General features: G+C 39.9%; 1 protein-coding gene and 1 long non-coding RNA gene across 3 annotated transcripts in view; one reads left to right on the top strand and one right to left on the bottom strand.

Moving 5' to 3' along the window:
• Positions 1 to 5,324: 5,324 nt before the first annotated feature.
• On the bottom strand, positions 5,325 to 9,123 carry cldn11a (claudin 11a). The gene is made up of 3 exons (XM_079692302.1): positions 8,698 to 9,123; positions 8,295 to 8,459; positions 5,325 to 6,689 (listed from the first exon to the last, which is right to left on the bottom strand). Exons 1-3 carry the CDS (start codon positions 8,921 to 8,923, stop codon positions 6,421 to 6,423), a joined length of 660 nt encoding a protein of 219 aa, XP_079548428.1. The 5' UTR covers positions 8,924 to 9,123; the 3' UTR covers positions 5,325 to 6,420.
• Positions 9,124 to 9,938: 815 nt separating this feature from the next.
• LOC307013265 overlaps positions 9,939 to 13,784 on the top strand; it is a 30,928-nt gene continuing 27,082 nt past the window's right edge. The window contains exon 1 of one of the 2 annotated variants that reach the window (XR_013800908.1): positions 9,939 to 10,238. This is a non-coding gene — a long non-coding RNA (uncharacterized lncRNA). The remainder of the gene's footprint in view (positions 10,239 to 13,784) is intronic. The other variant, XR_013800909.1, reaches the window with a different exon arrangement.

Raw genomic sequence — 13,784 nt, 5'->3', positions numbered from 1 at the left:
TTTTGGTGTCTTGTCAAAATTGTCAGAGAGGATAAGACTGCGTTTTGGGGGACTTGGACTCATGACTAGTATTTTTGAAATTGTTGCTATAGCTCTTAGTAATAAAATTGTAATGCCTTCTTTTAATGTAAACATATTTCCAAAGTCATTTGTTAGAGTAGCCTATTTAACCTTTACTGTAGTGTAGACAGTTAGGAAGGACATTGAGGAAGAGTATATTATGCAAATGTAGTTTATATTTTGGCACAAAGAAACATCAAGCTCAGTGCAGCAGGGGAGTCGGGAGTTGTCCAAATAGTTGTTGCTATGCATTTGGATTGTAGATCTTATATTAAAAAAGTTGTTGCCATTGAACGTAGTTTGAGGTCTTGCAGAATTGTCCAATATTAAAGTCTTTTTCCGGGGTTGGAAAAAAACAGCACATCCTTAAACATTCACACACTTTATCTCACACAATTTCAAGCATTTATTAGATTATATTGAACTATTCCCTCCACCCAGATCACCTCAAGTCAGCTAAAACAATCCAGATGTTTTCATTCATAGCTCAAATATGAGTTCAGCCAAAACAAGGCAGCAAATACAGCCTGATACTTCGACACTGTACTGTACAGTCGACCTACCATAGCCTATTAACGGCTGTGTGTGTGTATGCAAGTGTGTGAATGCATGTACAGTGTGTGTACGTGTGATCTATGCCTGCGCCTCAACGTGACCCTGTGGTGAATGTGTAGCATGCTTTCATGCACGAGGCTCTGACCGTAAATGTTGTTCCTGCATGTGGTGACTGAGCGCTGCGAGACATAATACAACACTAAACCAAAACAAACGCAGGCCTACTTCTTACACCTGGGAGCGCTGGCCTCTCTGCTCTGAGAAGATTTAACAGGTGTAAGCAAAGCAGCTTCAAAAACCTCATTGTTCTAATCTCTTACCAGCGAGTGAACTGAATGCTGTTGTGTACAATGCAGACTCCTATGATTTAGATTCAGATTCAAACCCAGACCTTTTCTTTACTGTATGTTACAATTTGAATAGTACCGGCTTAGAAGATTACTTTCTGGATTCTCTCCTATTTCTTTAAGCTCACACAGTAATATTCTCACATCGAAATTGGAACCAGGGCTCCTGCTGAAAAGGAAGTAGAAAATGTAGCAACAAACAGGTGTGACAATGACTCCTCTCTCACCCTCCCTTACAGCATGCCTACTTCCTGTAAATCCCTTTTCTTAACCAAAACCTCTGCAAACCAAAGTCCACCATCTTTTTTGTTTACTGATCACACACAGGAGACTTTAGTTCCTTCAAAGTAAACACTTAAGATACAAAAGAGATAACCATTTTGCTTGGTGGTCTGCTAATAGCTACTGATTTCAGTTTGTCACAAGGAGATGTTTTTCTTGTCACAAGCAACAGTGCAATGGTGATTTTTAAAACCCTAGTTGCTAAGCATTAGTCTAGATTTAAATTGGCTACAGCGGATTGTCCAAAAGTTATAAAAAACATTAAAAAAACGTATTTTTCTACAACTGTTTCCCAGTCACAGGTCCTCCTCGAGTAGGTGTGCACAACAAAAGCTGGGTAGGGTTATCAATATCAGCATTCACCTTCTCCATTTGTGTGAAGTCGTAAGGAGGCCTGGGAGAAACTGCTACAATATATTTTTAACAAGTGTAGTCTGTAGTGATAAGGCTCGTTTATAAAGCTTAATCCCTTACTTTCAAGGGTTTCGAAAAATGGTTTCTTTTGACGTCAATAGGAACGTAGAAGGTTTGGAAATACTACAGAAAACATGCAACTATTTTAATACAATCCTATAATAAAGGGAGAATATACAAGCATAATCCAATTTTGCCACCATTGCTTTGAAAGTCAGCTATTATTTGTTTATTTTGTCTCGGAGAAGGAGTGCCATGTTCTTCTTGTGCTCTGTGTTCGCTGTGGCCAAGTGTCGACTCAGTGTGTGCCAGACTGTGAGGTTGGCTTTTCTTGCAAACAAATAGATATTCCTTTACTCTTCTGTATATTTTGTCACAAAGCTGTATAATGTAGTTGTTTTGTATGTACATTTTTTAATGGTTTCTTCCATATGTGTGGTTATATTTGCTTCTGGTTGCACTGTTTTTTGCTGAGTTGTTATTGCTTCCATGCAACAATGAAAGCTATTTATTGCAAATACAAAGAGGCTTGCTCATTTTTTGAACGTTTTCTGTGCTTATAATTACAATGACAATACATGATATACAATGACATCATAAATCACTCATATTACTGACAGCAGACCAGCTAGACCAGGGCTAGACTTGAAAGAAAAGAGACAGACAGTCAAAAACAGCTAACATTAGCATCTTCCACTTTGGTTGGTGCTCAAGCTAGCTACCTTCCTGAGCCAGCTAGCTTGGAGAGGTCATGCTACTGAGCCCAAGCATGTTCCTACTAGCTTGCATAGCCGTGGGAACATGTTTCAAATGGGGGGTGCTGTGGGGATCACATCCTCTAGGGGGGTCAGGGGGGAAGATTTTTTCTCAACATTATAAAGTAAAATGCTTAAATCTGGTGCACTTTGAGCTGAATTGCCATAGACTAGATCTAAGGGGTACAACTCTAGACACCCATATCGAAAAGATCGTTTTACATTTTAATAATCAAATAAGTATGTGGACATAACCAATAACCTAACATCTTATTTTACCAGTTAACATTTATTTATTTATGCATATTCTTTAATCTCTCCAGATTTAAACAATATTTCTGGTTTACTGTCCTATAGTATGCACTGAAATGATTTCAAACCTGTTTTTAATTATCCCAATAATTATAAAGGTGTGCCTTGGAAATATTTGTTTACATAAATTGTTAACAAACCGTTTGAGACCCTCTGAGATAACTTAGACTAAAGTGAACTATCTAAACAATCAGTCCTTTACCTCACTGAGCCTCTCAGTCTGTCTGGAGAGGACTCTCCCTCCACTTCTTTTATCCGTTAGCGCAGCAGAAGCTAACAACAATCCCCGCCGTTATCTCTCTCGCTCTCTCTCTGTGTGTGAGCTGCGGGCGCCTGATAAGCCAACATCCCCCACTTTCATCATACAGGGCAAATGGAAACTGTTACCGGGGTGAAAAGGGTGTTATCTTTACTTAATTATGAATGTTGTTACATCAGGGCTGAAAATTCGTTTTTTTGTATTATATTTCCATTTAATCTTGTGGACGTGCAGATTCCCTGTCCTCCATCAGGGGGTGCTGCAGCACCCTCAGCACCCCTACTTCCCACGGCCCTGCTAGCTTGCTAACATCCTTGCAAGTATACGATACGATAATACTTTAATGGTCAGGTGAGGTCTGAAATGTAACTTGCGTCACAGCAGCTACCTTGGTTGCTGATTGGCTAATGGTTACACAAGCCAAAAATCGTTATGACATCATAAAGTGGCCAAAATCTGATCATCTCATTTTCAGACAGGTTTTTATATAAATGGATCAGGACAAAAAGAGAGAGAATCTTTTTTCCTGAAACTTTCAGAATCTCTTTCCACAGAGGGGACACATGTTGATGTAGAAGAGACATGAAAAAGTGGATTTTGCACAATAGGTGACCTTTAAAACAAAGTATGTATCCCAGATTCGTTGGTTTAAAAGCATGATAGACATTCAAGCCAAAGGATTCTTTCTACACTGCACTGGTCAACAGGTGGCAGTCACATGTCATGAAAGCCAATAAGGAAGACAACAGGCAAGTAAACATGAATCCTAACAAAACGGGGTTCAAACTATTAAGAAAAGTTGTGCAAATGCTTTATGAGGAATGAAATGCATTCAACCTTTTTGATGGACCTCAATGTCCATGAATTACTCAGCAGAGCACCTTCAATATTATATTTACAAAAGCTTCAAGTTGTTCACTGCATCTTTGTCAGTCAAATTTGCACGTTCAATCCATAGCCTTTAAGCAGCACAGTTATTGTACACTTCTGTTAACTGAAAGTGAAAGCTGTGATGTCTTTCACTCAGAACAGTGGTTTATATTGATTCTTCACAAAACTACAAATTCTTAGAGCAAAAAAAACCTATTTGTCCACCGGCACTGTAGCTTCAATAAACCAGAACACAACACATGAGTTTATATCAGAGGGCTCGACTCTCCCCCTCTGTATTCCTCTAACATGATTGCTCTGATTTTCTTCCTCTCACCTTCCACACATCCGGAGGGGAGACGGTCATGGGAGTTATTTGGGTGTTGATAAACGGTATTCTGGGAAGTGAAACGTGAACGAAATGTACACCGAAGTAGAAATACACAAGTCAGTTGGAAGGACTGTGGATACAGCAAAGTAAAATACTTAACCAAAATATAATTGCTGGAAAGGAATATCACAGAGGACTAGTGTTTGTGTATGATAATGTCCTGAATCTCTGTTCAAACTTGAGTCAACAATAAAACATATTGGTAGATAGAAACTAAAGATAGCACCTTTTTAGCATAGCGTATAATAACAGCGCCAGTCTCTTACAGTAATATAGGACCGCTTGGTTAGCCTCTATCCTTCCCTTGGCTTCCTGTGGACGGGATGGCTGTGTGCCTCGAACAGAATCACATTTCAGAGTATACACACACACCGACATGATCACAATCCTGATACATTTTCGGGAATGATGTGCAGAAAGGAAAGACGTCTGTGTGTGGTTGTCTGAAGATAAGCTGAGCACAAAGAAGAGATAGCTAATATTGTTTTTAAAAGTATCATAAAATATAGGATTTGACTCAGCGACCTTGATATGAACAAAGGAGCACAAAGTAAACCACACACTGGACACAATTATCTTTATTTGTTGCTGTGTGTGTGTGTTGTGGTTAACAGGGGAGGGCTGGTACAGTGTGTATCGCTGAGTGTCCGAGACAGATTCCTCTGTGCTGACCTGACTCAGGGTCACTGAGTCTCATTACAGATATGGTGCATACATAACCATTCATGTTTTTCTCATTGTTCTCAGCTTATATTCACACAAATAGGGAAACATATACCAAACACAGCAGGGCAGTGATTGCTGTATCACACACACACACACACACACACACACACACACACACACACACACACACACACACACACACACACACACACACACACACACACACACACACACACACACACACACACACACACACACATACACACACACACACACACACACACACGTCACATACAACGCTAACTTACTGTATCATGTTTTTATTTAATATTAACAACCAGACAGATGAAAGAGAACTCACGGGGTTAGAACATCTTATCGACTCAACTTGACACACTCAAGACAAAGGCACATTTAATCACTTTGTCTTTATTATAGAAAATCAAAGAAAAGCACATCAATGAAACAATAAATAACCAACGAATACTGCTTCTGCATGGATCTGAGTTTTCCATTACTGTTCAGAGCACGTTTGTGAAATTAAACATTCAAGTCATCACATTCCTTCAAGAGAAGCTAATACCTCTAAAATAATACTGATATCTTTTGGTGCACACAGACATTCTTACAGCTACAGACCTGTTCAAGATGTTTGATGGAAATATAATTATACAGTTGAAAGGTAAGCTGCTTTTTGGTCTTTCACTCACTGTTATTCAAATAAAAAAGTTAGTCACATTATGTAAGCATAAAAAAACTACTAAGATGGGTGAGGAATCAACAAAAGATAAGGTTTTGTTCTCTCTTATAACTCATTTTTGCCAAGTCAGTGCACATATTAAGGCTCCGATACAGACTGTAACACTTCTGGCTACATGCTGTCTTATTTATGTCGCCTTCATCCCGCAGAGGCTGGGGAAAAGAGTGCTGCGTTCTTTAATCAAGTCGGTCAGTCAAGAGGCACTAGAGAGCTGTACAATACTGTCAAAGAAAAATCTATAATGTTACAGAACACATTTTCAAATACAAACGTAATACTGTCATACCCTGCTCTTATCAAAACAACAGACCATTTTTCAAACAAGGGAAACACACATTATATTTCATCTGTAGGAGGATCTAAATAGAAAAATATAAGAAATGTAGAAGGTCGATATCTCCGCCCTTAATGTCTTAGGTGATTTGGACCTCAGGCTTCTGTGCACACAGGAGCTTGTAGTACTATTTAACAGCAGGGAGAGTCCTCACCACGCCTAACACGAGGAGGCGGAGAGGTGACCTCTGTGATGCAAAAACAATCCCCAAAAGCTCCAACAAAAACAGTCTTTGTGTATGTGTGAATGTCTGTGCTTCATTCAAGACTTGTGTATTTTTATGGAACGTGAGTGGGTGTGTTTATGTTCTTCTATGCCTGTAACTGTGCTCGTATGTGTATGTCTGTGTTCGTGTGAATGTATCTGTACATAAACTACAGTCCCCTAGGCGTCCTCTTCAGAAATCTCTCCCCTCTCAGACGTGGGCGCTCTTGGCGTGATTGGTGGAGGCTGCTGCTGGCGGGTTGCCACCGCCTTGTTTGGAGTAGTAGAAACGATTGTTTTCCTGGTAGGAGCGAGATGAGGAGGAGGACTCTGAGGAGCAGCAGGTGAGAATGCACCCGCCCAGCAGGGAGAAGATAGAGCCCACCCATCCGGTGTAGAGGGAGAAGCCGAATGACATGAGGCCGTGCTGCTGGTGAGCGCCGATGGGGAACCAGACTGTGGATACCAAACCGCAAAGTGCTGAGGAGAAACACACAGAAACATGGTCATATTACATTTCATTACAAGACATTTTAGTTACATTGAAAATATACAAACTCTGTCTCTGAAAGTATTATAAACAACCACACACGTACAAGTAACTTGATTTATTCCGAGTGCAGTTAAATGGGGAATGCAAAAAAGTTATACGACACACACAAACACTTTCTATCATTAAACATGCTTTGAATGGCACATCAATTCACAAAAGAGGCGGAGCATTTGAAATCTGGATGTAACGTAAAGCTTGTAACTAAATGATAATGCCACACGTCTTCCACCAACACACAGTGCTATCTTTGCAGGGCAGTGATAATAAATAATAATACAATTAGGGATGCAGAATGGTGCTCATAAATCCTGCCTATCATAACATGTAACTAAACTCTGTATGCAAATTGGTGCATCTAAATCCTGCCTTTACACAAACATCCTGTAGCATTATCATTCATAGAAGTGACACAAATACAGAATGTTAGTGAATTAAGGTGGTGCAAAAGTATAACGGCACCAATTCTGAATTACTGCGACCAGGGCTAGTGTGAGATATTGAACTCTCACACTATCCCTGGTCACGGTTATTAAACTGTGGAACTGCAGTTTTGTAATCATTTATTCTTTAAACACAACACATGGGGATGTCAGATTGGAAGAAAGAATGTGTGAAATAATATTAGCAACAAGACTTATTGGTGTTACATACGCTTTGCTTTGAACTACAGAAGAGAGGCAGGATCTAAGACTTGTACAAATATTGAAATCCCTTCACAGCTTACAGGGACACCCTTGGTATATGTTGGATGTTTGCCAGTATGCAACCCAGAAAGGGCAATAACCAAATCCACTGTGGACTGAAATCTTTCCAACTGCTGCTTCAGAGGACACAGTTTGCAAAAATAATTAGAGTTGGAATTAAAATAATTGCTAGTGGGATGATTTTGTTGCCAGTATGGTTGGCAACATGATGATTTGTGCAACAAGCGTTCAAACACACAAACAAATCCTCCCTGATGTAAAAATGTTCCCAGTGACAAAAATACATATTAACTAAGTCAGGTTTTTTATTTTCCTATGCACGTAATGGTGATGTTTGAAAGTGGAAAAAACGTGGGCAGTGGAGAATTCATATGACAGACACAGGTGTTCAAATTAATTTAACGGATGTAGGCGTTGGAAAACTTCAGCATGACCAAATCAAATATGTATAAGCAGAGTCAACTGGACAATTCAAGAAATCAGTTTCCATGTGTTTTAGGACAAAGGCAGGGTGTGGATGAGAGTAGGTGGAGGAGAGGAATGTGAGGGGATCTAGGGGGAGGGTTCAATGAAACAGCAACATATAACGTGTGTGAGTCCATCTGTGTGCACCCTTGGGAGGAAGTCAGTCATATTCTCTGCTCTCAGCAGCTTGTAAGCATTTGAGGTGGGGTTAAAAGAGGTCGCAGGCAGGAAAGTTAGACAGGATCCTAATGTGTGTCTGTCAGCGTTAAACAGCTCCCCCTGCTCTGAATTACTCTATATTTTGTCTGACTGTGACATTCCATCTTCATCCAGTACTGAATGAAGTAAAGTTGAGTCTCTTACCGACTATGAGAACTAGCACTCCTCCCAGGATGATGCGTTTGTTCTTGGAGGCCTGGGGTTCATTTCCGAGGCTGATGCAGGGCATGGACATGAGGATCATACCCAGTGCTGGGAGACCCAGGATCGAACCAGTGATCATCAGGGCACGAGCCGTCTGGATGTAGGCTTTAAAAACACATATAAAATGACTGTAAAAAAAACATCTTCATATCACAGAGTTAAGATTGTGGGTATTGTTTCATGTGAGGTAGGAAAATAAGAAACACAGTGGGGAAAAAACGTGCAAATAAACTGCATAATTCCAGCTGAGAAAAAGAAATACATCTTAATGTGTCTAAATGATAAAAAAACAAAAAAAACACACATTGGTTTGGGGGGGATGTATACACAGAACTATGTCTACCTGGCAGGTCCAGGATCTGCGTCAGGGCGATGCAGTGGTAGAGTCCAGTGGAGATGACACAGTCCGCCCAGGGTCCTTTGGCTTCCAGCTCATCCATCTTCTTGCATGTGTTCAACCCGTATTTACACATAATCACCCAGTCATTGGTGGCTGTTGCGATCACGATGCCCAGCCAGCCGATGCAGGTGATGAGAAATCCGCTCAGTTGAAGACAAGAGTTTGCCATGGCGCAAAGTGTGCGTAAAGACCACTTTTCCCACGTCAAAAACCGTTAGAAACCGTAAAAATGCAGTTGAATTATTAAACAAATTAACTGATTTTAGAAGTGATATTCCACAAGTTAATCCAGTGTCAAGTTTACTTTTCCACTCGCAGTTCAGTTAGTCCATCAATGGAGCTGTGGTGCGCACTTCAGAAGAATGAAGCTCTCTCATCATGGTTTTATAGGGGAGAGTTTATGAAGGGAAAAACTACTCTAAAAGTGACAACCAATCAGAAACTTAGATAGGGATTTTGTTTTCAAGTTAGAAAATAACACACCCTCTGCCCCTTCATTGCCTCTAATGATAAAACCCAGCTGCAGGGTGGACTCACTGTGTTGGAGCTGAGGAGATGTAACCTAAACTCTGCTGCCATCTACTGGCCATTTCATAAAGGCCGATCACACATCTGTATTATACCTATTATACCCACACAATACTACATTTGGATAGAAGCAGTGCTGGGAATATATAGCAGGGGTGGAAGTATAGAATACCATTACGATCTATTGTAGATACTTCAACAAACTGGGAGGCTATTTTGTGTGTTTTTTTCAAACCTTTTCTTGCACTTAAGTATTTCTACCTCAATATAAGTATTGTACTTCGCCACATTTCAAAACAGTTACCGAGTAAAAACAAAAGTCACGTGAAAAAGTCATGAAGTAAGAAAGGTGGTAGGTGACTTCACTCTGGTGGGGGTGTTTGAAGTGTTCACCTTCAGGGGATCTCTGGGGGGCGGTGACATAGAACAATGCTAGAAAATGTACTGATGACATTATACGGGTAGGCCTATAGGTTTTTGGTAGTGTTAGCATGAAGTTGTTCTCATCATAAGGGAAACGAGACTTGCATCTAGGTTTAAAGGTATTTTATTTAAATGATGCACCACCCGCCGGGCTTGGTCAACGACTCAAATCGAGCACACCCACAGAGCAACAGGTGGACGCTGGATCTGGCAAAAATGCTAAACGTATAACAACGCTTCACCCACAATGCTCATGTTGGATCCTCCAGATGTGACTTCCACATGTGCACAGGAACTTCCACTTTCAGTCAGGTGTGTGACACTTTTGTGCTGATCTGAAACTAATACTGGATATAAAGCAGAGCCTCATTCAGCTCTAAATGTTTGACAAGTTTGAGGAACACAGTGGCCCAAGAGAGACCGAATGCTTTGCTATTCTGCGACAGAGAGGCTAAGACTAATCAGTGATTTCAGAATGAATGAAACCATAAACAAATCACGGAGGACTTCGCCATGTATGAGACTCCAGCCTGGTGAGTAGGCCTACAACACACATGGATGTTACTCAAAAGCTGAGCAGCAGCTGTTTTTGCTTTATTGTGTGTGTTTTGCTGTGGAGGTTATATTGTCTATATCTCTGTGTTGTGTGTTGGCTGCCATTGTGAGGTTTTATTCTGCTGGGAAAGTGTCAGGTTGATGTTACTTAAATTTGTTTTTGTGCACCCTTTGCTGTGTCTTTGGTTGATTGCTATACATTTGTATTTTACTGTGTTTTTCACTTATTTTTGGTCAATTCCTTAAAGCTGGAGATGCTTTTTGTTTTGTTCTAAGCTTAGGCTGTAATGTCCTTCGCACTATTTATATTTGTGTGTGTACTGTTGTTTTGCTGGCCCCTATCTACCAGTGGTTGAAAGTACTTAATTACAATGTTGAGTTACGAACTTTACTTGAGTGTTTCCATTGAGTCCTACGTTAAACTTCTACTCTACTAAATTTAAAAGGGAAATAATGTTTTCTACTCCAGGACATTTATTTTAAAGCTTTTCAGATTTAAGATTTTGATTTTTTTTTAAATGATATACTTGAGACATATTGCATCTAGACCAAGTGGAATAATTGCTTGAGGTGAACAAAGGTAAAGTTATCAAATATGAATATTTACGTTAAAATATCTTTACAGTAATATACAGCTTAATCCAACAAAATAAAAGATAATGTCATTTATTTGCGATAATATATTCCTATATGGAGGCAATTGTTTTGCACATTCATTCATTTTATTTCTGAAACTTTAAGTACATGTTGCTGGTAATACTTCTGTACTTTTACTTTAGTAAGAAATTGAATGTGAGACTTGTACTTGTCATGGAGTATTTTGACATAATGTCCCGGTACTTTTACTCAAGTACAGGATGGGAATACTCTTTCCACCACTGCTTTCTACAGTCTATATCCTCCTGGGACCCAGCCCATGCATCTCCTTTGACTCTTTTGAGCTACTCTATCAATCCCTGATGTACTGTACAGAGGAGACTGGTCTTTCCAGTGATATGTCATTGGTTAAAATTGCATGCTGGGAAGTTCCTCTTTCTTTTCATCCAAAATGGCTGGCATACCAAAAACAAAATGTTATAGAAGCAGGAGGAGAAGTCAAATATTGTTGAATAATTGTAATTTTTACCATGAAAATCATATATATTCTTGTTTATTAACATGTGAGAAACTATATAATTACTTCTGAAAGCAATTAAATAATTAAAGTTTTCAAATAACAGCCCTTTTATAAATGTTCATTCTAGTGGACATCAGGACCATCGTCATGGACTTAATGACTCAATATTGTTGCAGGAGACGGAACTGAAGCGGACATTTTCTGTACCAGATAGTTAAGGGAGATTAAGATTTTGAGCTCTCAGAGGATGAGAGAGATGAGGATTTCACACCTGGGGGTCAAGAAGAAGGGGGGAAAAGATGCAGGAGGGTCCATGAGCGCACAGATACAGACAGAGAGAGAGATTGGGGCGAGCTGGAAAGACATGGCCCTCTGTGGGCCAAGAGCACGTATTTCTTCTTGTTGTTTTTATTTTAAGTGGAGCCATGAAAAATGAGAATTGCCTCAGGAATGCAAGCTTTGTTTCTATGATCATGGTCAAATGGAGACCACATCCATAAAACTAGTCGAGATGACCCTAGAGCCCGTGCCGACTGGAGTCAATTAGGTACTTTTCCCACTACATTGACTACAAAGTCTTTGAAGATCTGGAAAGATTCACCAAAAACCAAACTCGTTTTTTATTGACCAAATAAACAGCAAAGTTCAGATCAATTACTTATTCATGTTTTAAATAAAGGTGAATGTATTATTGTATTAATATCCCTCTATAACCATAATACGTTACATAGTCTATCTGTTCATTTTGGCTGTCTTTTCAAACTAATATGGTCCCGACGTCCTCCACAGTGGACATACTGTAACATTTTAAAATAAAATAAAATAAAAAAAGTCTAAATTGCAAGATGTTTTTTTAACCCTAAATTGGTAGGAAATCACAAAAAAAAAGGAAATTGGAAGACACTTTTTTCCCTCGGGTCCCAGGAGGATACTGTATAGTCCCTACATTTTGAATTGCTCCATACTAAAAATGACCAACAGAGGGCGTCCCAGCCCAACACTGCTCTGTAGTTGATATTCATGTATAGGACACAGTGTTTCCTTCCTCCTGTCAATGCCGGATGGAGTTAAGTAAGTCCTCCATTATCACTCACATCAGTCCAGTGATGTGGTGGCAGCATAGCAATCAGTCTGAGAGAAACAGAGACACACTTCAGGGTTCCACAAGGTCACCGAGTGGAGAGGCATGTTTGTCCCACTTCTTTGCTTTATCCAAGTGTTATTAAATATGATTCTGATGCCTTGACTGAATATCTAACTGGGTCTGTTTTGTTTAGATGAAAATCTGATATCCAAAAGGCAATATTAATCTGATTGTCGCTATCAGAGATTTGAGATAATTGCAAATTGCCTGGAGTGCCTGCAATTTCTCACTCCGGCAGTGTTCCCCAGCAGTATAACTCTACCTTACCTTTCAAAATCCAACGTGGGCTGCATATTTATGTTTTTTTTATTCAACCAGCTGCACTGAGTTCGATAGGAAAAAGCTAACATATTACAAAGTATCTGCTGACAAAACAAGAGTTGCAGCCAGAAGTTTTGCAGTGATGGCACATGTATCTTTACACATGCTCAATATTTCCTCCAGCTGCGTCCATGCCTTGCACTGAAGATGAGCAATTATGGCTACTCTAGAGTGGATTTGTTTTCGGGAGATAATGAATCCAGCATGGCTTCGTTATCTTTTAAAAGACAAGTTATTCTAAATCAAAAATGTACTTTTTATGACACAAGATGAATTATAATCATGGCAGCTGCATACATGGAGAGCAGCAGGCACTCACTGGAGTTAAGGCAATTAGAAAGCTCTTACAGCCGATCTACAAGCCCCCGACGCGGCTCCGGTCAGACCCTCTGGCCCTCACACCCAGCCGCCTGACACCCGGCATGGGGGATCATTAGCTGTCTTTCTGATGTCATTGCATTTGGCTGCTTTTACTCATGGTCCACTGGTTATTCATGTTTGCATGTGTGCTGTGTTAACTGTTTAAGTCAGGGGTTTTCAAAGTGTGGGAAGGTGAGCCTCCCCTCAGAATAGAACAGCCACGCCCCCCCTCCCAATTATTATTGTTGTTGTTGTTAGTATAATGCAGGGGTATTCAATTGCATTTCAAAGAGGTCCAGTAACTGTGTTTGAATCTATCTACTATTGGCTGAGTAGCGTCAATTCCTTAAAACATTAAACAACAACTTTTTAAAACCTTTTTATCTTTATGTTTGAACTTTTAAGCATTTTTTACATTTTCAACATCGTGGATAAATCCTTATATGCTCCCAGCAACACACTGAACTTCAACTTTGCCTCCTTATTCCACTCACCCACCCCTACTAGTGGGAACAATGAGTCTGCGTCTTTGATGCGCACAGGCGGATGATGCGGGGATGCAATGCAGACAGGAATAAACGC

The sequence above is a fragment of the Notothenia rossii genome, assembly GCF_949606895.1.
Source record: "Notothenia rossii genome assembly, chromosome: 7".
NCBI lineage: Eukaryota > Metazoa > Chordata > Actinopteri > Perciformes > Nototheniidae > Notothenia > Notothenia rossii.
The sequence above is the reverse complement of the archived record's forward strand: the minus strand, read 5'-3'. Positions and strand labels throughout refer to the sequence as shown.